Source organism: Arvicanthis niloticus, chromosome 5 (genome assembly GCF_011762505.2).
Source record: "Arvicanthis niloticus isolate mArvNil1 chromosome 5, mArvNil1.pat.X, whole genome shotgun sequence".
In the NCBI taxonomy this organism is placed as follows: Eukaryota; Metazoa; Chordata; class Mammalia; order Rodentia; family Muridae; genus Arvicanthis; species Arvicanthis niloticus.
In genome coordinates, this window is record NC_047662.1 from 1,163,452 (window position 1) to 1,190,927 (window position 27,476).

Below are 27,476 nucleotides of genomic sequence, written 5' to 3' on the forward strand. Positions count from 1 at the left end.
TAATCAGTTTGTTTGTTAGTTCTTAAATACTGAAGTCCACTCTAAGGACACAGTTCCCGGTCCACTTTCCCCTTACACAATAAGACTGCTTTGGCTGGACTCTAAGCACAGCTTGGCACTTCTGTTGTAGGGCTTGCCTTCTAGCTCCTTGTCACAGGTCGAGGCGTGCCTCTCTGGATGCCTCCTTCCTGCCAACCCAGAGAAGGGCTCTAGGAGCAGCCCCAGATGTGGGAGAAGCCTGCACCAGGACCCGGGCAGCACAGGCTCTGTTCTAAGCTGTGACATTCAGGCTTCCCGGCCACGGGGCACTTATCACACAGTGGGGAGGGTTTCTTGCTCTTGCCCAGGACAGTTAAACTTCTGGAGTGACTTAAAGGCTTTGCAGAATGCCTAGGGAGGAGACACAATGGTCAGAGGGCTCCTCCATTCTCCAACGAGCTCCAGGCCAGAGAAGGAAACTGGAGGTGCTAGGTGGGGACCCTGAAAGTATCGCTGGGATCACTGGGGCAGAGCAGTTGTGCATCTTTGTCACTGGGTATAAGGCAGATTAACAGGAGAGAGTACCTGGAAAGAAAAGGCAGTCTTGGATGTTACGTTGATAGCAGGAAAACTAGCTTAACTAGATCATAGTCTGAAAATTAGTGACACAATAAATCTGTCTAAATGGATCACAGAAAAGAAGGGTAAGCCTGAAGGATGGAGCGAGAAGGGTATGCTCTCCGTTGTCACCACTGGCCGGGGAACAGAATCGCCTCTCCTGGGCTCTTGCTATCCCTCTTGGCTTGGGCCTTTGCCTTTTCCTGCCAGAGACCTGGGTTTTCCATGCAGCAAATGGCAACAGAAGAATGGAAGAAGCTGCAAGGAGCACGGTCCCTGCTGGGCACTGGAGCCCCCGGGGCCTGACAGACTCCTGGAGAAGGGTGGGAATTCATGTGGCCCTTGTTTGGAGAAGAGCTCAATTCCCAGTGGGATCCAAGGGCCTGAAACTGTCTACCACAGGCCACTCCCGGACCCTTTACCCCACCTGTTGTGACAGATGGGCAGACAGAGCAAAGAGCAAAGATTTACCCATTCCATGAGACTCTTGGGCAAGAAAGTTTGAAGAAAGGTAGAAATAGATAGAAAGCCATTTCCTGGACCCTTGGTCTGCCACCTTGGTTCAGTCTGGATTAGGTGGGTCTGCCTCACCTAGCCCTCCTACACATGGTGGGGGGTGGGGTGGTTGTACACATGGCCTGTGGAGGTTGGTGACCTCATTTTACAGAATAAGCAGAGTCTGGTTAGGAAAACAGAGAAAAGGCATCCAGGTCCAGGGGTGCTGGTCAGCTCTCAAGGAGCTCCCTACAGGGAACAGTGACCAGGGTTGTAGTCAAGAGAGTTTGCCTAGAATGACCAAGGTCAATATCAGACTTCAAGCATCAGATCCAAAGCACTGTGGTTCTTCTGAAAGGAGACTCATGCTCTTTGTGATTTCCCGGGTGACTGAGACCCCAGGGTGATAAACACCTCACAGGTCTCACATTGAACTTGGGCTTGGTTCCTGTGTTAACCCTGAGTGTGCTGGGGTCTCTGGATCCCTGTGCCCCTTGGTGACTTTGGCTCCCGTGTTATCCCTGAATGTGCTGGGGACCCCTGGGTAGCCTCTTCTTAGGTTGTCCTATGACAAAAGCACACAGACTCAGCACACAGACACTGGGGAACTGCCTGCAGGAGACAGGGCAGGCGCATTCAGCAGCATAGAATGAGCTCTGGATTCTGGGGCCTGGTTTTCATTGAGACAGCAGTGCTTGGCTCTGAAAATCCCTCAGAGCAGAAGGCGTGGCGCCCAGTGAGTATTTTTATGCAGAAATATGAGAACTATTCTGCCAATGCAGCATGAAATTGCTCCTGTGACTGAGGTGGAGACAGACGAGGGGAGATAGACCAAGCTGCCTCCTGGGGTTCACTGGATCTGCCGGTCCCCGCAGGCCAAATCAGCATGGCTTCTGTTCATGGGTCTGCTTGGCCTCTGGAGCCTGGAGCTTGCTCATAAGGAAAGAATACGAGTTCCCACCCCAGCCTTTGTGTTTCTGTGAGAGGAGCTGCAGCTTTTTCTGCTTCTCAACATGGCTGTCTGGACAATCCTCTTGTCAGAGATGTTGCTGCCCTGGCAAAAACCTCTGACCACTGGCAGGATTTCTGTGCTGCCAAGACTTCGGCCTTCTGCCTTACCACTCTGCTTTTTGTCCCTCTTCTGCCCTGTGAGAAACAAAACTGCAGGGAACACAAGCCACCAGCAATTTTGATAGAAGGGCTGTAGAGGGCCATGGAGCCCAGGAGCCTCGGGATGAACCTGAGGAGGCTCAGGAGAGCTTAGGTACCACAATAGGTAGGACAGCCTGTGACAAGCCGGAGCTGGGGTCAGGAAAGACCTGGCAAGAGGATGAGTGAGGCTTGCTGGGGGCCACAGGCTGTAATGTAACACAGCCAGGAGAGCAGATGAGGCAGAGTTGGGGGACAGGAAGCTCCAGCCTGTGAAGAGACTAAGCTATCAGAAGAGAGGAGCAATCGAGGGAGGGAGGGATCATCCCTGCCCAATGCCAGCATGAAGGTTCCTGGGCTGAAAGGCTGAGGCAAGCAAAAGGCAAGAACAGACTTGGGGGCAGAAGGGCTCTGTAAGGGAGCTGTGTCAGGCGTATGCCTAAATGGAAGCTTCAGGGTGTTCACATGACTGGGCAGCCACCTGGTGATTGCATTCATGTACTAGCCCCAAAGAGAGGGACTCGACTTTGGGCTGTGTGTAGTTTGCAAGGACTAAAGGGGGTCAAGGTAGGACTCTGGCCCCCACTGACAGCCACAGTGCAGCAATAGGCAGGTGGGAAAGACACGTCTGAGGCATGCTTGCGATGATCAGAAATGTTCTGTCAAACCCTGCCTTTTGCCAGGAATTATGGGTGGCATATACCCATAATTCTAGCACTGGCAAAGGTGAGGCAGGAGGAAGATGTCTGTGTGGTCTATATAGCAAGAACAGGTCTCAAAAATTAACTAACCAACCAACCAACCAACCACCACTAACTATTCCAGGCTTATATAAGTGCTGGGGAATTATGAAGCTCCATGTCACATCTACTCTTGGTTTCAGGTCTGGGACATGCTACAGTTTTCTAATAACCGGTTTTGTCTTTCTAATCACCTAGGGAAGCAGTTCTTAACATGTGGCTTGTGACCCCTGTGAGGCTTAAACGATCCTTTCACAGGGGTCACATATTAGATATTCTGCATATCTAATACTACATATTATTACATATCCAGATATTACATTATGATTTATAAGTGACAAGATTACAGTTATGAAGATGCAATAAAAATAACTTTATGGTTGGGGATCACCACTACGTGAGAAACTGTAGTAAAGGGTCACAGGCAGTGTTAGGAAGGTTGAGAACCACTGACCTGTAGCCTGCACTCTGTGCCTGAGAGCCAGAGAGCTAGGATCCCAGTGCTGGGGGCTAGGGATCCTGGCTGCCAATGCGGAGTAAGAGAGTCCACGAAGGGTTCTAAACACAAGGTATGTGATTTTGCCTGGAACACCTTCTTACAGAACCTTCTCAGTCCTGTTAAATGTCCAGAAGAGGCCAGAGAGAGGTGGCTCACACCTTTAATCCCATCATCTAGGAGGCGGAGGTGGTAGATTCCTGTAAGGTTTTAGCCAGCCTGGTCTGTCTACACGGCGAGTACCAGGACAACCAGGGCTATGTAGAGAGATCCCATCTCAAAACAACCAAAACAAAGGAAAAAAAGATACAAACAATATTTGTGATGTATCAGAATATAAGAGAACTTAATGCCATCAGGCACAACAGACTGTAGTGATTAAACTTCAATTGCATGAATAATTCTCAAACAACTCAAAGGAAATCTGGCTTTGAGCTGGTGGACCTGGCCAGGGTGCAGGTCCTGTCCCGCCTGGAAGCAGGAAACACATCTCAGTGAAACGTGAACCAACGCACATGCAGTGACATGAACTGGGAATCCTGGCAGCCTGTGACCAGACAGGGCCATGGACACACAACCATCTGTACTGCTGAGCATAGGTTGGGTCCCACAGGTTTGACCAGCCTAGGACACATGTTGTCCTTCATAGCTGCAGGGTTTGTATGGTAAGAATGTGGGCCACAGGATCGCCCAAGATGGGAAGCCCCATCTCCCCCTGGCCCTGTAAAGGCAGCTGTACTTGCTCTCTGCTGATGGCAGCTCAGGCCCTGAGCTTCATGTTTCACCAGGTCCACTGTGCCTTGTCACCGACATACTCAGGTTCTGATGGCTCTGTTACTTTGGATACCCTTGATTGCTGCTATGATCCACTCACCTGGCAGGATGCTGAGGGTGTCTCCCTGGCCATGGAAGGCTCCTGAGTCCAGCACAGGCTCTGAGTCTCTCTTGGAGAGTAGCAGGTCAACTCTGGCACTTTCCACAGCAGACCCGGACTCCAGCCCCCAGGACATGGGCACAGACAGGGGGTAGGAAACGCACTGGAACCCACTAGGAAGGAGACATCAAATACCACAGTGTGGGTCAAGGGAGCAGGGCTGGGGCAGGCAGGGGGACAGGGATAAGGCAACCCACACTCTGTATATGCCCTAGCCCTGACCCTAGGACTTAGGTTAGTTGAAGAACAGTATTAAGTCATCCTTGGATGGTTGTGTGGCTCATTCTGAAATGCTTGCCGAGCTGGGTCCAACCAAGGCCAAAGAAGAACCAGTGAGTAGCTTCCCTTCTATGTCCTGTGCCTGTTGATTACGAGGTGTACGGCTTCCTCAAGCCCCCCACTCCCTGTCAGTCCACCTACTTCTGTTTCTACCTTTCAAAGTCTGGCTGGTTGGCACTGTGTCTCAGGCCTGCCCTAGTTGTAGTGCATGGGATATACGGGGGAGGAGGACATAGGGACCTCTCTGCAGCCCAGTATCCTCAGTGCCCCAGGGAGGGTGTGTCATCCTTACAACGGAGTCTGGATGGGTGTCTCCATGTGATCTTCATCCATCTTGAAAAAGCTGACTTCAGAGTACTCTGGGAGTTGCACATATCTGACTCCTGCTGAGATCTTCAGGATCCGACCACTCTCACCTTCCAAAGGAAGAAATCAAGAGACATGTCCTTACACTGTGTGAGGGATGGAAGAGCCCGCCGGGGGTGGGTGGATGGGCTCCACAGTGGTTTAAGGTAAAAGGCATCTGTGCTGTCCACTGATAACTGTTTGTGCCTTCCGTGGATGCATGCCTGGCAGAAGTCTCCTCCTGCAGTGTTACCTTTCTTTCTTTCTTTCTTTCTTTCTTTCTTTCTTTTCTTTTCTTTTCTTTTTTTTTTTTTGGTTTTTTGAGACAGGGTTTCTCTGTGTAGCCCTGGCTGTCCTGGAACTCACTCTGTGGACCAGGCTGGCCTCGAACTCAGAAATCCGCCTGCCTCTGCCTCCCAAGTGCTGAGATTAAAGGCGTGCGCCACCACCGCCCAGCCAGTGTTATCTTTCCCTTCGCAACTTTGTTCCTTCACCTTGGATCCTGGACACTGGCTCTTCGGCTCTGGGCCTTGGGTCCCTGAAGGCCATCTGTACTGGCCAATTGCCTTCATGCTCTGGGCAGGTCTCTTCCTAACCAGCACATGGGTTGATGTGCTACAACTTGCCCTCAGTTGGTCAGGTGCTCTTTCTGCTCATCTACCAGCTTGACCATAGGCTACAGGCTCAGCCTCAATCCTCCTCCTCTCTGGTCACTAATACAGGGCCAGATACTAGTACAGCGGATCCCTAAAAGCAATGTCTGACTGAGCACACATGCTCTCCAGAGCACAGGGCCTGAGGAGCAGAAAGCGCTGTCTTTTCTGAGCCACAGATCACCATGCCCTTCTGGGGTGGTGGAGAGGTGGTGGAGCCAGGCACATGTCCACACCTGGAGGACCCAGCAGAGAGACGAGTTGGCTAACATAAGGGAACATCTTGACTGTTGTGGGTGGAGCAGAATGGCTGTGGCAGTGATGGGCAGGAGTGTGATGAGGGGGAGCAACCGTCCTGAGCTCCCAGACCTGACACAGCTCTTGAGGTGAGTCTCCAGACTCACAGGGGTCTTAGGGAGTGGCCAGGCCCCACAAACTGAGGGAAAGCTTAGACAAAGTGACAGACCCCACTGCTCTGACTTGAGGTAGCAGTGAGGGGGTCAGCTCAGATCTCTGGTGCTTCCCAATAGACTCTCTCAGCTGAAGAGAAAGAGCTGCAAATACAGAGAAGGAGTTACGTAGGGTCCAGGGGTATCAGAGCACAGCTTAGGGCACAGAGGAAAGAAGACTCCACCGGGCTAAGAACTAATGGACACTCAGGCATGGGACTCACAGGGCTGGGGACGCCTGTCTCTACTAGCCTAGATGGAGAGACTCACAAGTCCCAGGGAACTGGTTAGGTGCTCTGAGGGCCTTGCTTCTGTCCTGGCGAAAAGCTGGTACTGGATGCTCTGTCCTTCAGACCTGCTGGACTAGTCATGAAAGCAAGGCCAAAAGGATTACGCCTTCTCTACATGACTTCACTCTGCTTCAGGACAAAAGCTCAAGAATATTTATAGGAATACAAAAATATCTGGCGTCCAACAAAGTAAAATTTACAATGTCTGGCGTTAAATCAAAGATTACCGGGCATGCAAAGAATGCAGGAAAGTATGGTGTGTAATGAGGAAAAAATAAATTGGTTGCAACTGACCCAGGGTGCTGGAATTAACAATCAGGGACAAAAGGAAATTTATTGGGATCCAGGCTGGAATCCCAGCACTTAGAGTGGTAGGTGGGGATGAGCAGGAGCTTAGCGACACCCTTACCCACAGAGTGAGTTTGAGACCCTGTCTCAAAACCGAGAGCAGAGGATCCAGCACGATAGCCGTGTTCTTACACTCGGCTCGCTCAGCAGAGAAAGCAGAAGCACAGGAGGTAAGAAAGGAACCAGAGGTGGGAAACTGCAGGGCTGCAGGACATGGTGGCTCCACTTCTGCAACCCTAGCACCCACGAGGCTGAGGCAGGAGGGGCTGCTGCGGAGTCAGGGCCAGCCAGGCATGCAAAGAGAGATTCTGCAAATTACGAGTGAAGTTAAAAAGTGCAGTGGATAGGATCCACAGCAAATAAACGGATGCAAAAGAAAAGATTCGTGAGCCTGAGAATAGAGCTGGAGAAGTCATCCAAACAAACCAAACAAGGAGGGAAGGGAGGAAGAAAGAAAAGAACAGAGAGAAGGGGCTTCTGCCAGCAGCGAGACGTTTCTAGCAATCTCACACACATGAAATAAAACAGACGACTGGGAGAAATAACGGCTGACATTTTTCCTAATGTGCTGCAACTGCAAGTCCATGGATGCAAGAGGCTCAGGCTCAGGCAATGACAGGGCAGCAACTGTCCATCACTGAGGAAGAACCAGGAGCCTACAGAGGCCACCTCAAGGCATCCCTCAAAGGGAAAGCAAATCAAGGTTCAAGGTGCCTCCAGACATCAACAACCAGTTTCCATTACAAGCGGTGGCCAGGAGGGATGAAACGAGATGAGACCTCATCTGCTATAGGAGGGAAGGAAAGCCAGAAGAGAGTAGATGGAGTCCTAAGTAATGAGGCAAGGAGCCAGCAAGATGGCTCAGCAGGTAAAGGGGCTTGCTGCACAGCCTGATGAAAGGAAACTGCTGGGACCAAAAAAAGTCTTCATCTACTGTAATAATAATTGTGCTTAATGTGAATCAGTTAGAAAGGGGAAGTTCAAGCACAACTAGAACCCAATACTTGCGAGGAGGAGAGTCTGAGTCCAGCCTGAGCTGCAGGGCTATGAATCTTTATGGCCCTGGGTGGTGGTTTGAGTAAGAATGGCCACCATAGACTCATACTTGAATGCTTAGGGAGTGGTATTAGGTTTGTGTGGCCTTGCTGGAGGAAGAGTGTCACTGGGGGTGGGCTTTGGGGTTTCAAATGCCTAAGCCAGGTCCAATGGCTCTGTCTTGTCTCTGTCTGTCTCTCTGTCTCTGTCTGTCTCTCTGTCTCTCTCCCTGCCTGTTGCCTGTAGATTGGGATATTGAGCTCTTAGCTACTCTCGTGCAACTTAGATGCTCCTGGCCATGTCGGCATCCCCGACACGATGATAATGGACTAAGCCTCTCAACTGTAAGATCTTCCCAATTAAATGTTTTCCTCTATAAGAGTTGCTGTGGCCATGGGATCACTTTATAGCATTAGGACATTGACTAAGACACTCTGGTTACTCAAAGTTCTCAGATATGGCCAGTACAGTACTAGAACCTTTCCTTTGATGCTCTGTCGCTTTGATGAAGTGGGTTTCATCAGCATGGACCTTTGAGTCCTGAGAAGCTACAAGACAGGCCGCAAGCTGGGAAACTTGCAAGGCTGATTTGGCGCCCGACTCTAGACTTACAGAACAGTCTTATGGCTCATATTTAAGACTGCACGCTTGCCTTTTTGAGACAGGATCTCAATATGCAGCTCTGGCTGTCCTGGAACTCACTACTTAGACCAGGCTGACCTTGAACTCAGAGGTCCATCTGTCTCTGCCTCCTAAGGGCTGGGACTAAAGGCATGGGCTACTGTGCCTGGCCAAGACTATCCCATTTTAAAAATAAGCAGGGAGTCTGAAGAGACAGTTCTCCACGGTAGAAACGCACTTGGTGGATGGCACAGGATGCAGGTGTGCAATGCCATTAGCCTTCCGGGAAATGCAACCTGGACCCAGTGAGGGGCCACTGCAGGCAGTTGTATAAGAGAATAAGCATTGGAGACAATGCAGAGCAACTAGAACTTACCACATTGCTCGTGGAAAATGTAAAATAAAGCAACTGAGAGGAAGACAGTGCACTGGGATTGAAAGGGAAGATGTAAAATTCAACTTATTTACAGATAACACGAAGCTATGTAAATAGGAAGTTCTAAGAAACTGCAGGGAAAATATGAGAAGTAATAATTCAAGTAAAGAATATATGAGCTGTGCAGTGGTGGCGCACGCCTTTAATCCCAGCACTTGGGAGGCAGAGGCAGGCAGATTTCTGTGTTTGAGGCCAGCCTGGTCTACAGAGTGAGTTCCAGGACAGCCAGGGCTACACAGAGAAACCCTGTCTCGAAAAACAAAAAACAAAAAACAAAAAACAAAAACAAACAAACAAAAAAAGAATATATGATCAGCCAGGTGTGATGGCTCATGTCTTTAATCCCAGCACTTGGGAGGCAGAGACAGATGGATTTCTGTGAGTTTGAGGCCAGCCTGGTCTACAAAGCAAGTTCCAAGGCAGCCAGGGCTATACAGAGAAAACCTGTCTCAAAAAACCAAACCAAACCAAACTAAACTAAACCAAACCAAACCAAACCAAACCAAACCACACCAAACCAAACCAAACCACACCACCACCACCCCCTGCCCAAAACAAAATGCCCAGACCAAAGGGCTGGGACACTACTCAGTCGGTAGAATAATTACCCAGCATGTGTGAAGCTCTGAGTTTAAAATAAAAGACATCAGTCCAATACAAATTCTTCTAAGAATCAAAGTGGGCAGAGAAAATAAAATCCCAGACCAATATCCTTCATAGACATGGAGGGGAAATTATTTTAAAAATTGCAGCAAATTAAATCCCAAGACAATTCATTAGATAAAAAAAAGTTTTTAAGCAATGGGTACTGGGACAACTAGAAGCCACATTCATGGATTTCTGTTTCACAGAGGGTAACTTCAAATAGGCCACAGACGAAACATCAGGAGCTGCAAATGTAAAACTCTTTACCCAGCATCTCATACATGGATGTGGTCAGTGCGCTGCTCGGCTGCAGTACCAGGAGGTAGAGAAAGGAGGGTTTCAGGGGCTCAAGGTCACCCTCAGTTACACATCAAATTTGGGGACAGCCTAGGCTACATGACACTATATTAATTTCCCCCAAACACCTCCAAAAGATATAACAAAATCAGCAGTAATCATTAATCATATTAATAAAACAACTGTAATCAAATACATCCTGGGAAACAGTAATTTATTAATAGATTTTTAAAAAACACTGCAATGTATGTATATGGGAAATGTACTTTGGTGAGGTGGGAGGGATCAAAGTGTTAATTAAACAGCTTTATGTCTAAGAACTACAGGCTCCATGCTAAGTGATGGCTAGCCTCTCCCAAAGACTCACTGTGATCACATCAAAACCCCAGTAGGTTTTTGTTGTTGGAAAAATTGACAAGCTAATTCTAAATTTATGAGGAAATGTAAAAGACCCCAAAGAGTCAGACAGAGCACGGCCATAGGTGCTCCATTTTCAAGGCATACTGAAGGCTGCGATTAAGATGGCATGATTTGGCATAGATGAAATTTACCTGATAAAATGGTCAGGCCAGGGGGCAGAACTGAGAGACCAGACAGAAGCCTTGACTCGGGGATGATGGATAATGACAAGGGAGGACGCTCAATGGAGAAAGGATGTGTCTTTTCAATAACCATAGCTGAAGGGAATGGATTAGACATTTGACTTATCCTCAAAATTTACCTCAAGGCCGGGCGGTGTTGGCGCACGCCTTTAATCCCAGCACTTGGGAGGCAGAGGCAGGCGGATTTCCGAATTCGAGGCCAGCCTGGTCTACAGAGTGAGTTCCAGGACAGCCAGGGCTACACAGAGAAACCCTGTCTCAAAAAACCAAAACAACAACAACAAAAAAAAAAAGCAAAAAAAAAAAAAAAAACCAAAAAACCAAAAAACAAAACTTACCTCAAAATGGAACACCAACTTAAATATGAAAGCTAAAATAACATAAAACTTCTACAAGAAAATGGTCTATGTGGACTTCAGTTGGGCAGGGAATTCTTACATACAGAACCAAAACTATGACCCACTGAACTATGTATGACCCATTGAACTATGACCTATTGAGCTACGACCCAATGAACTATAACCCATTGAACAGTCAGCAAGATGAACTTTGTCAACATTTACAACTTAAAATTCATAAAAGCATTAAAAAATGAACAAAAGCATGTGCTGCAGAGAAGGCCAGCAGTTGGGAGTGCTGCTCTTACAGAGGACTAGAGTTTGGCCCCCAGCACCCATGCGGCAGTTCATAACCTTCTATGACTCTCCAAGGCCCTCTTCTGAACTCTATAGGCATCAAGTATTCACGTGATACATATACAGACATGCAGATATCTATACAAATAAACGAACAAGTAAATAAACTCTTAAAATGTTTAAAGAAACCAAAAGAAACTGGACTAAAGAAGAAAATATGTACTATGGGGTGTTTTGTTTTGGAGACAAGATCTCTCTAGGTAGCCCTGGCTGGCCTTGAACTCACTCTGTAGACCAGGCTGGCCTTGAACTCAGAGATCCACTTGTCTCTGACTCCTGAGTGCTGGGATTAAAAGGTGTAGCAGGTACCAGTATACCTGACCTAAAGAAAAAAATATTTTTAATCTGATTAAGATTTGTAGCCAGAACACACAAATAACTCTCATAATACAAAAGTAAAAAAAAAAACAAAAACAAAAACAAAAAACCAGTAGCCCACTTTTTAAAAATGGGTGGACATGGGGCTGGGCATCTTTCTAAGGAAGATGTATAAGTGGCTGGTTGGTGAGCAATGGAAAGCTAGCCGGGGAGCCGAGGGCTGCAGCTTTAATGCACTCGGGAGGCAGAGGTGGGGGATCTCTGAGTTTGAGACCAGCCTAGTTTTCAGAGAGAGAGAGAGAGAGAGAGAGTTAGTTAGTTCCAGGACAGCCGGGGCTACAGCAAAACCCTTGAAGAGAAACAAAACAAACAAACCTGCTTTAACTACAAAATAACAGCACTGCTCCCACACAGCATGGTGAGGGTCCTAGAGAGACCATCATCACACATGGTCAGGAGAAGGACAGCCAGGACTGTGTAGTCGGCTGGGGACTCCAAATGGTGCTGCTATTTGGGAAAGCAGTAGCTTATTTTATGTATTTTCAATATTTATTTATTTTTTATTTATTTACTTGTGTATTTATTGCACATGTGCGTGCGCATGCGGGTCACTATATGCTGCAGTGCAGAGGACTCTCCAGACGTCATGCAAATGGGAAGCAAGCAGAAGCCCATATGAGATATAACTCCCCCTGCACGAAATGTTCAAGAGCCAAATTTCTAGAGGTAGGAAGTCAGTTAGAGACTGGGAGGGGGATACAAGGCTGGAAACAGGACCAAGTGTCTTTCTAGAGCTCTGCAATTGTTCTGTGAGGGAACTGGGAAGGGGTGGTGGCCGCCCATATCTGCAGATTTACAAAGGATCATGTATGGGGTCTGGGTGGACATGATGGCACATGCCTGTCATCTCAACTCTGGGGAGGCAGAGACAGGAGGAGCAGCTCAAGAACTGCCCCAGCTACATACTGAGTTTGAGGCCAGCTAGACTAAATGAGACCCTGTCTCAAAAAAAAAAAAAAAAAAAAAAAAAAAAAAAAAACAAAAGTGAAGGGCTGGAGAGACTGCTCAATGGTTAAGGGCCCATGCTGCTCTCACAGAGGACCTGAGTTTGGCTCACAGTACCTACCCTGGGTGGTTCATAACTGTCTGGAACTCCAGTGTAGGGCTTCAAGGGACCTGACAGTCTCTTGTGGCCTCTGTGGGCACCTGCACTCATGCATACATACCACACAAAGACATGAACTACACACAAACACTCATCATTTTTTAAAAAAGAGATTACGGAATCATTTAATACTGAGATTAATGGTATGTAAATGATACCTTAATAAAGTTACTAAGCCAACTTAATACATATATTAAAGATTTTATTTTATTTTAGTTTTTTGGTTTTTCGAGACAGGGTTTCTCTGTATATCCCTGGCTGTCCTGGAACTCACTCTGTAGACCAGGCTGGCCCCGAACTCAGAAATCCACCTGTTTCTGCCTCCTAAGTGCTGGAATTAAAGGCGTGCACCACCACTGCCCGGCAAAGATTTTATTTTTAATTTTGTGCACATATGTGTGTCTGTGTGCACATGAGTACAAGTGCCCCGTAGGACAGAGGTCAGAGGTCAGACTCCCTCCCACCCCTACCCCCAAGCTAGGTTATAGATGGTTCTGAGTCACCTGGTGTGGGTACTTGGAACTGAACTGGGTCCTTTGCTGAGCAGTCTGTATTAACTCGTGAGGTGCCTCTCCAGTCCACGTGTATGCTATGACTCTCTCATAGAAGCACTGAACAAATTAACAAATATTAGAAATTGATATGGTGGGCAGGGCTTTAGGAAGTTGGTGGTCCATACCTTGTCTTGGTATGAGGGTCATTTATCTAAAAAGAAACGACTGTTCCAAAGAGAAGTGAGAGACTGCTCTTGGTCTAGCTGACTTGCTCATCCAAGCTGTCTGTCTGTCTCTCTGTCTCTCTGTCTGTCTGTCTATTTGAGTCTCTATGTAGTCTTGGCTGTCCTGGAACTCAGTAGACCAGGCTGATCTCAAACTCAGAGATCCCTCTGCCTCAGGCTCCCGAGTACTACGATAAATGTGTGTGTCACCACTGGTTGACTGCATCTTATTATCTTCTGTGCTCTGTACAAGACACATTAGTCACTGAGTGAGGGTTTGCATGTGTCAAAACACATGTTCATGCGCGCATGCACACCTCCCAAGCCTTCTGTAGTCACCAGACTGCAGGGACTTCTATGAAATTATCTCCGAAGCGAACCAACCACCTTTCCCAGTTTGCTCTACTTGAGAGCCTGCAGCCCATTTCTTCTGCAAGAACAGGGTCACCACCCTGAAGACACTTACTTTTGGCAACTTCCCCATCATCTTGCTGCAGCTGTACACTCAACGTGAAGGGAGCTCCTTGGACCACTTCCAGTATGTCTGGACCCAGAACCACAATTTTCTTAGCTTGTGCTGGGGGCATAACATGAGGTTTAGTGGATGCAGCAGCTGCCATTGAGGGTCTTAGTCCTTTCAAACTCTGTGAGAGGGGCTACCAAGATGACACTGGTGGGACCAAGACCCCATGGAACCTGTTAGGCAGTGTGATCCATCGGCTGAAGGACTCATGTCCCTGGCTATGCCCACCCCTGGGATGGTACCTCTGTCCTAAGTATGAGGGGAGGCCACTAGGAAAGCAGGGGGCAGGGACTGGCTGGGCATGTTCTAAGCCAGGGTAGACATGGATCACTTTTCAGTCATGTCTGAGTGCAGAGATCTCAACAGAGCCTCACAGAGGCCACAGAGAGAGAGCTGTGGCGGCTGTGGGGTGGGGTTGTTGGGTCAGAATAGTTTGTTCAGTAACCCCAGAATCCTATGGCTGAGGGGTTCCATGACTAGGAGATATCTATGGCTGAGAGGTACTGGGTTTGGGGGGAAGCTGTGGTGCCCGTGCTGTAGCTAGGAGAGCCCAAAGGTCTGAGACCCTGCTTGGGGAGAACCCCTTGGGTCCAAGGTCTGCAGAACCATAGGCCCTTTTGGAATCAACTAGAATATGCTTTCCCTGAAAAGGGCTGGGCGTTGTGTTCTGCTCCATCCCAGCTTGGTCCAACACCTCCCATGTGGCTGCCCAAGGCCACCTGAGATACAGTGAGGCCAGGTTCAAACACAGCCTGCCCAAAGGGAAAGGAGATGGGGAAGCCTGGGGACACCTACCTGCTGGGTGGCCATTAATGAACATCCCACAGTAGGTGACTCCTGAGCAGTGGATCAAGCTGCCGAGCCCACTGAAGACATCATTGTGCCACTGTCCCTGCAGGGAGAATGAGGTGGCCTCAGAGGGCGGCTCCAGGACCCTTTGCTAAGGAACCCGGTCTGTGAGGTTACCGCACCTTCCTTTGGGGGTGGGGCACTGCATTTTGTTAGGAAGGGTCCAGGTCACTTTGCTGAGTGCTTTCTCTTGATTTTAATGACACCAGCAAAGAGGGGATCAAAGGCACAGCACACACCGTGCGGCACACACCGTGCCAACAAAGCACCACGCTCTGCACAAAGGCCTCCAAGTACAAAGATGTGGCGTTTAGCTGATCATGAGGGGACCTGAACCTGTGACTACAGTGGGGTAGGACCGAGGGGGGTTGTTTTGATGCCCAGAGCTTTAAAAATGAAAAAGCAATTTAAAAATGAAAAGGCAATTAAAATACACAACCTGAGCATACACATACACCTCGGGGTGGGGGTAGGGTGCCGCTTGTTCCCCCCACCCCACCCCACCCCACCGCTCTGCCTCCTTCGTAGTACTCCTGGATCCACAAGCAATTGTGTGAAACAGCGGGAGGGTTGGTTCCATAGAAAACTTCAAGATCAAATGGTGTTTTATTTGATTATGAATTGCTTGTATTGGGGGAAACGAGCCAACAACAGCCTTGGTTCAGTTCAATCTCCTGCTGAAGTTAATTGGGCACCAGCTGACCTACCCTGTCCAGGACCCCCCTCTGCACGGATCCTGGGCTCCCACACAGTCAGTGATGGGAGGGGAACACTGCCCAGTTTCTGAGAATGTAAACAAGGTAGGAAAGTGGGTGAGCTGAGGGGCTGTAGCCTCAAAGATGGAGAGAAGGTCAAAGCCCTACCTAGAGGGTTGAGTCCCACAACCTGGGAGGAAGTGTCTCATGGGCTGCTGAGCACTCAGCCACCACATGGTGAATGGCTGGATCTCAAGAAATGAGTGTGAAGAGAGGCCTCTGGCCAGGTGAGTAGGTGCTCATAGAGGCTGGCCCTGAAAATCTCATGTCTCTAAAGCTCATTCACAAACAACAGGGAGCCCTAGGGAACCCTCTTCATTCAAGAGAGGTCAGCAGCCAGCTGTGGAGCATGTGAGCAGGGGCATGCTCGCTCACCCAGGTTCAAGCCCCTCTGGGATGTCGAAGGGGTTTTCATCCTGAGAATTGCCAAGTTATCCCAAGGCATCCCAAGGTGCCTCGGGCGTGGATCCATCCCTCTAGCACTCAAATCCCAAACTCAGTGTAGGAAGACCTATATTCCCAAGGCCAGCTGCATTCCTGGATGGTGCGCTCGGTTGACAGGGTGCCATCCCAGCAGACGTTATCCACCCCACCACTTGCTTGATCCCTCAGTCTTGTGCCTGGAGTATCCACTTGGCCTTTCTTGTCACTGCAGATGTGGATGGAGCTGGTTAGGAGGGTAGCTCCCAGGCTGGCTCTAGAGATCACAGGCTACACCAAAATACAGTGAGGCCTTGGTACCCCTGCTCGGAAGTTTGGGAGGTGACTCTCTCCTAGCATAGGCTTTCCCTCTGATGAGAATTCGGGTGCTCCACCTAGCAGGCCAGTCTCTAGTTTGCTGGCTTCTCCCTAGGAGCATTGCCACCCCCTCCTGTGACTGCTGTGCTCCCTGAATCCAGTCTCTTCTTTTTCTGTTCCAACTCTCTCAAGGATGACAGCAGCACACAGCCAGCTGGTGGTGAACATTCTGAGTGAATACTACGGGAGGGGCCGCCTCGGCTTTGGTTGGTGAACTCTCAAATGTGTCCTGGGCTCTGAGTCTGTAGGATAAAGAACGGCAGTTTGTCTTTTCTCTTTCCTCATTGTGCTTACTTGGGCTTCTGTAAAGTGCCAGTGTGGGCTTTTAAAAAGGAGGGAGGAAGAGACATGGGCAGGATAAGGCATGTGACCAGAAAGGAGTGCCTAGGCACTGACAGTGACAAGCAGTGTTGTAGAGGTGCCTGCTGGCCTGGGCAGTGGTGGGTGAAGGCAGTACTCGGCTGCTGCAGGAGCCTCTCAGCCCAGCCAGCCGCACTCACAACCTATTAACATCTGCCAGAGTCCCTGAGGTAGGTGGCCAGTGGACTGCATGCTAGAATCAGAGCCCAAATGATAAGAGCTGGAGCTTGGTGTTCCTCCTGGCTTCAGGACAGTGCTTGGACATACAGATGTGTGCAACAGACTTACCACACTAACCCATGGTCTTGCCTGAATGATATCATAAATTCTATACTTGGCGATACATACTGTTAAAACATCTTAACTCCTGGAGTGTCAGGCAGAGTCTTGTAGATAACGACACCCTCTCATGGTGTCCTTGTCAAACAGCCTGAGGAGGTGGCCGGACAGGTCCTGGTCTGCTAGCTTCCACCTGGGCCTCCCACTCTGAATCTCCAGAGAAACTTGAGGGCTGTCCGGGCAATACTGCAGTATGGAACCAGCCTGGGAGTCTCAGTCACAAGGAGGTGGAGCAGCGCACCACACTACCACCACAAAGCCCCAGGGTATAGAGACACCTGCTCTCCTCCTCTGCCCAGCTGCTGCCCGACACCCACGGGAGGATGGATGTGTCTCACAGGACAGAAGAGGGTAATGAAGATGATGATGATGACATAGCCAGCCAGATAAGAGTCACTTAGGGCTCAGATGTGCACCCCAAACCAAGCAAACATAGCAAACAAGGAGCCAGTATCAGGAAAAGGACACCCAGGATAAGGGGGTGGCATCTGCTCTATGATTGCTACAGTGACCCCAGAGAGTGAAGCTCAGGCTCATTCCCACCCTGCTCTGCCACAGCTGCACCTCACATTTATGACAGTGAGTGCGCTAAGTGTGATAAGCTGCAGGAAAGAAGCCCTCGGCTCCCCTCATTGTGGGAAGCATTCCCCAGTTAACCCATGCTGTTTTCTTCCCTGTACTTGGATTAGTAGTGGCTCTGTGGTGGCCACGCCATAGATGCGGGTTTGGGTGCAAGTCCATCCCAAGCACAAGTTCACCTCTTTGCTCTTGCAAAGCTTGGTCCTTCCTGGGGTGAACAAGACCCGGGCCACTTCTGAGTCGGCTGCCATGATGTCAGGCCCTTTCTGAGTTGGCCTCCAGGGTGTTATGGTGTGGAGGAGGCAATTATCACAGACTGCAGCTAAGCCTTGACTTCTCAGGTCCCCTTGGGTGATGCCACCTGTGAGGGGTTTTCCTGGGGCTGAAACTGTTATGGGGCTGGACTGGCAGCTTGCAGGGATGGCAGGTAGCTTCGCTTGCATTGCAGTGACAGTAGGTCTGCGGGGTGCTGGGTTTGATTGGTCTTGACTATCTTCCTAGGATTTCAGGGTGTGGAGTGGGCATATTTCATAGGGACACAGAGATGCAGGCACTGGTGTAGCACTAACCATTGCTGAGGTAGTTCCTGGAGGGGGCCATTGTGGGGAGCAGCTATTGGACACGAGTGCTCCACTGTCCCACGATCTTCAGTGGCAGAGGCATGTCTAGGTCAGTGATGGCCTTTCCATCCTGCTCTAGGGCCTTGCTGGCCCAAGGAGGGCAGACAAGTGGGAAGCAGGTAGCCACACAGCCTATCTTCATCTGCCTGCTGACATGCAGGGACTCTCCAAACATGTCAGGTAAGGGGGAAGCTGGGAATTGCAGCAGGTGAAGGAACCCATAAGGCTAGCCACCTGTTGCATGTGTGCACAGGTGTGCCAGACAGCAGCTTGCCCTCTGTGAAAACCAACATGGGAAATGTTGATTTTCAGGAAATCAGAGCTTTGGGTGGCAGACATGTCCTTGCTGTGGGAGAGGCCTCCACCACACCAACTTGCTCAATGTATCACTCTAGGTGCTCACCAAAGACATGGATGGAACCAAATCACTAGGCCAGCCATGCCAGCTGCCTTGGGGAGCTGCAGATTTCACCTAGAACATCTGCTCAGGGTCTGGATTTCCTTCTCACAACATGGGAACACTGGCTGATGTTACAGGTGGAACTCTGATGGATGCTAGGGCCAAGATCAGAAACACAAGCTGACCACACAAAGGCTGACCACCCTGCAGTCCTCTCAGGATACAAAATGGGCCCTGGCATAAGAAGCTAATGCTGGTGGGTCTAGGGTATGAGGGTTGCTCTGGGGGTGAGGCTTGCTCTCTAGAGACACCTTAGGACTGAAGAGGCAACAGCTACCTACCTCATCTATCTGCCTGAGGGTCAAAAGGGAAAGGTGAGCCATTTTCCTGCATCAACATGTGGTAACAGGCATGTGCCCCCAGGTGACGGGGCAGTACAAGCTGGGAGGGACAGAGCACTGCGTGCTGCTGCACAGTGTCGAGCAGCAACCAGTGATGACAGCAACGGCCGGGCACAGGGTCCAGCTATCAGCTGCCCACTGCAAGCGGCTCACATTCCTTAGTATCGTGGATTTAAAAACAGAAAATAAGGGTGGGTTGGGGGTGCAGAAGTAAAAACCCCTGTTGGCTACCCTGTTGGTTCCTTCAATAGTGCAGCCACTGTGGAAAAATTTGATGGCTCCACAAAAAATTAAAAATGCAATTACACATGGTGTAGCCAGTCCACCGCTGGGTCCATAACCAAAGGCCTGCACACGTATGCTCAGAGCACTGTCCCAGTGGCCCAGAGGAGGAGCAGCCCAAGTGTCCACTGCAATGCATGAACAGGGGAAATGGGACGTGTATGCACATGTGCCATTTGGCCAGCGGGAGCCTCCTGCACGTGTTTCAGTGAGCGTGGACTCGAGGCCACGATGCTCAGTGAGAACAGCCAGTCACGAAGGAACACATCCGCCCATGGGGGTCCCTAGAGGAGCCAGAGTAACTAAGACAGAAGAGAGGTGGGTGCTAGGGGCTCCGGGGAATAGGAAGTTTAAGTTGAATGGGCCAGAGTCTGTTTGCATAGATGAGTTTGTGGACAGACGGTGGTAACGGCCACACAATAAGCATTTAATGCCACCAAACTGGACACTTAAAACTGGACAAGATGGTACATTTCCAGTTTGTGTTTGACTAGTGGCAACATAAAGATCAGTGGTACCCAGAGGAAGCAGGTCTCACGACTGTTCCCAAACCATGGCCTCTCTTGGCTGATGTCTCCACTGTACGCAGGTAGTGGTCCAGGTGTGGGAGAACTCCGTGCAGACGGTCATCAGCTGAGCTAGGGAGCCTCAGGACACGAGCTGCGTCCCTTGGCTAATGAGGGTTGAGTGACAGCCCCGGCGATTATCTTGTCTCACTTGTGCGGCAATGAGACCTCTTGCCTCTGCAGCACAGGTCAGTGAGAGTTGTACCAGGCTGGCAGCTGTGGACGCCTGTGGTGTCCGAGTCCTGATTTTCAGATGGCAACACCCGTCCTCTTGGCCCTGGGTGCCCCTTTATGTTCAGTGTCTAAAAGATCCTGGAGGAAAGTTCTTCAGCCTTTCCAAGGCCATTAGAAAAAAAAAAGTGGCAGGACTGTGGCCTTTTTGTCCACATGTGCGTCCTCTGGCCGTCACTCCTCCGTGGTTGCTTCAGCTCACACTGTTGTTTTTTTGGTGCAGCCTGCACATCTAAGCTGAAGGCCAGTATGTCCCCTCCTCTGGACACTGCCCCTGCTGTCCAGCCACAGGCTGCTGGGGTCCAGGCTGTTGAGAATTGAGCTGAAGGATACATAATCCCCAGCCCCACTTCTGAGGGAGGAAACCTTTGCGAGGCTTGTGGAGTTCAAGGTTCTGGCTTCAGGAGGAAAAGCCACAGCAGTGTGAGCTGTTTTAGCCTGTGTGGCAATCTCAAGGCTTGTGTGCACTGCTTAGGCATTCAAGGCCTCCCTCCCTGCTGCCTGCCTTAGAGCCCAGTGCATTTCCACCCAAACTTGGAACAAGGACCCAAGGCTGGGCATGCTGCCGGTGAGCAGGTCTAGACTGCCCCCTGGTGGACATACTGTAGGCTGTGGCAGGTGAAAGTGAGGCATACCACAAATTTCAGGTTTCAGAAAGGAAGGCCTGGGCATAGGCCCAAACCCCAGCCATCAACGGTTAGTGGCCAGCAGTGAAGAAGCCCTACTGGAGGTCTGAGGACATGTGGAACAGAGCTGCCTCCGGGAACTGGACAAAACCTTTCATTATTCCTCCTGCCCACGCGGTGGTGGTGGTGGTATCTTTTTGGGCTGTCAAGGCGCTCATCCACTGATGCAATGGCTTCTGGAGGCCCTAGTGGGGCAAGGCCTTCCCCAAATCCCAGATCCCAGGGAAAGCGGGTCAGACATATGGATCAAGCTTGGGTGCTGAAGCTACAAGCTTTTCTGCCCCTTTCTGGACTGGGAAACCATGTTTGGGCCTCAGTTTTCCCATTTATAAAACGTGGCAAACAGTCCCTTCACAGAGGTGTGGGATAATTCATGTGAATCCACGAGTGGAGAGTTTGGAAGTGTCTGGCAGGTAAGAGGTGACTGAAAGCCCTGGCCTTCTTTACTGGAAAAGAAAAGACACTTGTGTGGCATGCGGCGAGGGTCATGGTAGACTCTGTCAGGGTGCAGGACAGGCAGTGAATAAGGGACTCCTTTGGGTACTTGTTACCTCGTACTCTGCCATTGCACCTTGGATTTGATCCTGCTGTGGACATGCTGTCAAGGCAGCCTCCAGATGGGGAGGAGCCAGACTTGTGAGTGGTCACAGCAGCAGGTACAGATGGCAGGCAGACTGTGTCAGGCACAGATCAGAGGCAGTTTCTAGGCCAGCAGTGGGGCAGTGTCCACACAGACCCCAACAGCCCTGACCAGAGCAGTCCTATGGGCTAGTTTTCATGTCAACTTGATACAACAGAGGATCATCCGAGAAAGCAAATCCTAATTGAGAAAGTGCTGTCATAGGATTAGCCTGAAGACAGGTCTGTAGGGCATTTTCTTGGCTGACTGATGTGGGAGGGCCCAGCTCAGTGTGGGAAGTATCACCCCTTGGCTGGTGGTACTGGGTGCTGTAGGAAAGTTGAGTGAGCCTTGGGGACCAAGCCAGTAAATAGTGTTCTTCCCAAGGCCTTTGATTCAGTTCCTTCCTCCAGGTTCCTACCTCGGGCTCCTGTCCTGACTTTCCTGTGATGGACCTTTACCAGGAAGTGTAATAGGAAAACAGACCTTTCCTTTGCAAGCTGCTTTTGGTGATTGGAGCGTTACCCAGGCATGGGCTGAGATCTACCCAGGCATAACGCTTCTGCTCTGGACACAGGTCTGGGCACCAATGCTGGGTTCTCTGTGGCCCTACAGATCTGTGGGAGCTGCCATATAACACTCCATTTCCATTAAAGAGCCACACCCTGGACCTTTCTCCCTACTCAGTAGATATAATGCCAGCAGTCAGCAGAGGGGGCTGAAGGCTCAGGAGAAGTAGGGTTTTGTTCTCTGAGGTCACAGGGACCACTCTTGCACCTGGGAAATTTCCTACAGAAGTCCCCCCAGTGGAGCTGTGGCTACCCTTCTTTCCAGTTCTGCATGAACTGGGCTAGGCTCTTCCTGCTTCCAGGGGCCAGCTCCTTCCAGTTGTTAATCTGCCATTTGAGAAATCTGGAAAAATAGGACATTATCCTGGTTACTGTGATACAACAAGAAAGAAAGAGCAGAGGAAGTCTGACTCTCGGGAGTCTATAGACCTAATCCCGTCCTTCCTTCCTGCTGGAAACCCCCAGCAGAACTCACATCAGCGTTATAGCAAGCAGTAACACTTGGGGTTCAGCCTTGGACCCCTTCAGGGCCTCACCTGTGACAACTGGAACAGCCAAGAAGCCCTGATTCCAGGGCCTTAAGCTTTTATTTCCTGCTAGGAGTTGGCCTGTTGTCAGCCCAGGTGGAACCAGGCCCAGCCCTGTCCCAGGACAGCCCCAGACTGTAATCTGTTTCTTCTTGTGCCCCTCCTGGTAGCTTGCCAATTTCCCTGGCCAATACTTTCACATTTCTCATTAAGAGCATTGGTGTAGTCTTGTCTCTTGCCCTCGAAATCCACGGTTTCTCATACCTCCCATGTGGACAAAAACAAGCATTTGGACAGGAGATCTTGGTTCCCGTTGTGGCACAGGGTTCATTCTACTTGGGGACTTAATAAGTATAAATGAACCCAGCAGATTGTAGTGTGTATGAATGCAGCGGGAGCTTTCCTTTCTTTCTCCAGGTTTACTTGACCTGGAGAACAGAAATACCCTTGAGTTTCTGAGTTGTCTAGAAGCTGAGGGTATCAACAGCTCAGTAAGGCCCCATCTTTATTCACATTTCCCTGGCCTTCCAGGCTGACGAGCCTTGCAGGGGATAGTGGGGATGTGAGGAGTTGAATGTGGGTCCATTCTCTCCAGGGCATTGCCAGGTGAGGTGTGGGCAAACACCATCAAGTCTCCCAGGCCTCTAACAACCTCCCGCCTTTCCGCTGTACCTTGTATGTGGAGCCATCGGCACAGCACAGCACCCCGTGTCCCTGACGCTGGTCTCGAATCCAGTCACCTTCGTACTTGTCACCATTCCTGAAGGCACAGCACAGGACCCTCATGAGGCTAAGAACCAGGTGGTGGCAGTGACTCAGACCGACTCCTCTGACCAGGCACAGCAAGCACACCGGGGCCAAGGCAAAAATAGGCCCTAAACAGATGGTCTGTGAGCGCCTGCCTTGCCAGAGCTGGCTCAGGAGGGCTGGTGACAGGAGGGGACATGTCTGCATGCCCGCCCCCAACCCCACCCCCCATGGCTGGACCCATTTTCCAGAGCATGCTGGGCCCTGTACAGGACATGTTTGGCTTCCGCTACTCAAAATGGGAAATGACAGAGAGGAGGAAATGCCCGTTTCAAGGGCAGGTGCCAGGTAATAATCCACCCAGGAATCTGAACACAGGCTTAAGGTCTCTAACCCTCTGCCTGAAAGACAGCAGCTTCACTGGCCAGTATCCTTGCTCAAACCCAGGTCTTTGGGGTCCATTCTTGGGTGCTAGGTCCTAGATTCATCAAGTGTGGGAAGAGGCGGAGACAGACAGACATACAGAGACAGACATACAGTGACAAACATATACAGAGAAAGGCAGCAAAGGCTCAGAACATAGTTAAGGCTTGGGTACTAGTCAGTGCTTTCTACAAAATCTACCCACCCAGACTCCTATGGCCACCAGCATACAGGAGGCAGGGGACCACCCTTGTTCCCAGGTAGCAGCTTACACCTCCAAGACCCGTACTCACTTAAAGGTCATTTGCCCACGGCCATGTCTCTTGTTGTCATGGAACGAACCCTGGTACACCTGCCCATCCTGGTCCTCCAAAAACCCCTGCCCTAGGGAAGGAACCGAAATACACCAACTTGACTCTACACCTCCTGCTAGTGATGACCCCTCCTCTCTCCTCCCTTAGCCTCCTGGAGATCTGCCTGCATTGAACTCTGGCAAGGAGGAGGATTTGGAAAGCTGAGAACCAAGACCCTGCTGGCCTCCTAGGTCTGATTAGCCCCGTTCAAACAAGAATGGCAGATGTATTTAGGGCCAGATAGCTGCCACTGCCTAGGTCAGATCCAGACTAGCTGTCACAGGTTCTAATGCGGCTACACAGAAGGCCCTCCACAACCACCGGGTTTTGGTGGACAGCATGGAGGGAGGCTTAGAGTTCACTCGAATGTTTCTGTCTCCGAATTACTCTGTATACAGTAAGCACAGCAGTGCTCTGTGCCAGAGTTCCCTGCAAGGCTAGTCAGCCTGGAAGGCCAGGGAAATGTGAATAAAGATGGGGCCTTGCTGAGCTGTCGGTACCCTCAGCTTCTAGACAACTCAGAAACTCAAGGGTATTTCTGTTCTCCAGGTCAAGTAAACCTGGAGAAAGAAAGGGAAGCTCCCGCTGCATTCATACACACTACAATCTGCTGGGTTCATTTACAACATTAGTTAGTCTTTCCCAGTGTCCAAAGGGACAGGTATCCTTTCAATCAACCCCTTATCCTCTTTGGCCTGCAGACCATACAGGAGATGACTGACTCAGGCCTTAGGGCCTGATAGTCCAGTGTCACTGGGATCTCGGGAGAGTGGATCTGGTCAAAGCATGTCTGCAGCAGCAGAAATGACTCACTCTGAAACTGCAGACCTGCCTCAGGCCAACCTGTAGGATCCATGCTTATCATCACAGAATCATGTGCTGTCTTAATCTCTAAGTGGTGGACGGTACAGATAGCAGATACAGCCGTGACACATGTCATGCAGGCACCAGGACATGTAGGCACCTTGCTCTCTGTATATAGGCTTATCTGCACTGTGGACAGAAAAAGGAGCACCAATTCCTGCCTCTTTCCAGCCTCCAAAGTCAGACAGGTTAGGTTAGTAGTTCTACCACCTGAGCAAACACAGAGCCCACAAGCCCCTGGGTACCAGACCTTCCCTCAGGCCTTGGGAGAGCTCCCCTTCATAGTGACCGCCGGCTTTGTACTTCATGATGCCGTGTCCTTGAGGCTCTCCTAAAACAAACTGTCCAGAGTAGGTGTTTCCTGGGATAGATATGAGGGAAGAATCAGACTACTTTCCAATTCTCTGCTGTGCCTCAGCCAATGGTAGTGGAGATGACACCAGTTTCATTTTCTTCTCTCTTTTTCCTTTTGTTTCTTTTCTTTTCTTTTTTTAGTTTTTTTTTTTTCCTGAGACAGGGTTTCTCTGTGTAATTCTGGATGTCATGAAACTCGAGCTGTAGAACAAGGTGGTCTCAGACTTAGAGATCCACCTGCTTGTGCATTTTAAATGTTAGGACTACAGGTGTGTGCCACCACCTCCTGGCCTGAGGTATTTTCAAACAGAGGTCTCTGTCTCTATGTAGACTAGGCTGGCCTCAGAATCACAGAGATGAGTCTTCCTTTGTCTTCTGTGCTGGGATCAGAGGTGTATGCTACCACACTTGGCTGCTGTCTGTCTTTTTACCTTACTCTTCGGTGTGGACAGTGAGGAAGAGACATGCTTTGGACCTGTGTCCATACCCTGGCTGCGGTGGCAGACTGCCTAGGAAGCCCTTGCCTGTGGCACTGGTGGGGTATAGTGAAGGACTTTCCCGGCTTAAAAAAAAAAACTGAACACTACATCCAAGAGAAAAGCTCCCCCAAGTGCTAACAACCCACTGTGAAGCCTAAAGCTCCAGGAAGTATCCCTGGCCACTGGCATGGAAGCCACGGAGCAGTCTGCCCATCCAGGGATGCAGTATGACTGAAATATCTTTGTTTAAGTGCTGGCATTAAAGGCACGTGTGACCACCTCTGGTCTAAAATACCTTAAAAAAAAAAAAGATTTATTTATTTATTTTATGTATGAGTGCTCTATCTGCATATACACCTTCATGCCAGAAGAGGGCATCAAATCATATTTATATAGATGGTTGTGAGCCACCATGTGGTTGCTGGGAATTGAACTCAGGCCCTCTGGAAGAGCAGTTAGTATTCTTAACCACTGAGCCATCTCTCCAGCCCTTAAAGTATCTTTAAGGTAGGAGAGAACTGTAACTTTGGGATGACAAACCTTTATTTCAACTAGGTGTTATAGAAAAAGACCAAGTTGTCTATAGAGGTGAGTGCAAACCCTTACCTAGGAGCCTCAGGGCACCCTTTCACTAGGCTAGGCCTTCCCTGGGCATAAAGGCCATCCAGGCTGTAGGCAACACAGTCCCTTGCCCCAGCCTGCATGCTGGTATCCTCTCATTATTGGAGCCTGAAGCTCCCAGTTTACACACAGCACTTTGTGTGGCCATAAGCTCTGGGAGGGTTTATGGGAACAGAGTCAGCAGCCCACCTCTGTGCAATGCTAACCTGACCAGGCCCAGTGCTGATAGCCTTCCCCAGTGATTTCTCCATCCACAAATTCGCCTTCATAATAACTTCCATCTTTAAACAATAGCTTCCCATGACCTGGTAAGAGAAACAGAGTACAATCAGCCCAACCCATGCTGGTTGGTGGGGCACCCTATGCAGAGTGAAAAACCTCAGCTGCTATGGTGGTGCATGTCTGTAAGCTAGCTACTCAGGAGGCTGGGCCAATCTGGGCAACACAGCGGAAACTCATATAAACAAAGCAACACATTCCTGACCGCCAGCTCTCATTGAGATGATCACAGAGGCATGAGCTGTGCACGAGACCTTGTTTGTCCTCCATCCACAAGAGGACAAAGGACGTGTGTGTGTGTGTCCACGTATGACAATGCCTGTGGAGACTGGAAGTTGGTGTCAGGTTCCCTGAAGTTATGGGCTGTTGTGAGCTACCTGATGTAGGTGCTGGGAACTGAACTCTGTTCCTCTGCAAGAACAGCAAAAAAAAAAGCTGAGCCATCTTTCTGACCCCTGGAGAACACATTCTTAAAAGTGGGTGACTCACCAGGCGGTGGTGGCGCACGCCTTTAATTCCAGCACTTGGGAGGCAGAGGCAGGTGGATTTCTGAGTTCGAGGCCAGCCTGGTCTACAGAGTGAGTTCCAGGACAGCCAGGGCTATACAGAGAAACCCTGTCTCCAAAAACCAAAAACCAAACCAAACCAAACCAAACCAAAACAAAACAAAAAAACAACCAAACAAAAAAAAAGTGGGTGACTCTTCAAGCGGTTTTGACAACAGTGCCTGCTGCTTACAGTCAGATAATCCTTAGTGGTGATGAAAAAATGAGAAACGTCTGTGTGATTAAAAACACTAAACAAAACCTGAAAGGTGCTAAGGATACAGCCTGCTGGTGGGGCACTGGCCTCATTCGTAGACCCTGGGGTTGCAAGTAAACAAAAAGTAAATAATAAAGACAATATTGGTAGAGATTGGGTGCAGCGGTGCACTTGGAAGGCTGA

At 49.8% G+C, this 27,476-nt stretch overlaps 1 protein-coding gene across 2 annotated transcripts in view; it reads right to left on the reverse strand.

Moving 5' to 3' along the window:
• Morn1 (MORN repeat containing 1) overlaps positions 1–27,476 on the reverse strand; it is a 59,772-nt gene that overhangs the window by 30,307 nt on the left and 1,989 nt on the right. For both annotated transcript variants that reach the window (XM_076933599.1, XM_034504084.2), the window contains 8 exons: positions 26,459–26,557; positions 25,049–25,159; positions 23,875–23,965; positions 23,084–23,171; positions 14,626–14,722; positions 13,774–13,884; positions 4,983–5,106; positions 4,352–4,524 (listed from right to left, as the gene is read on the reverse strand). In XM_076933599.1, the coding sequence (XP_076789714.1) occupies positions 4,352–4,524; positions 4,983–5,106; positions 13,774–13,884; positions 14,626–14,722; positions 23,084–23,171; positions 23,875–23,965; positions 25,049–25,159; positions 26,459–26,557 (894 nt within the window). The remainder of the gene's footprint in view (positions 1–4,351; positions 4,525–4,982; positions 5,107–13,773; positions 13,885–14,625; positions 14,723–23,083; positions 23,172–23,874; positions 23,966–25,048; positions 25,160–26,458; positions 26,558–27,476) is intronic.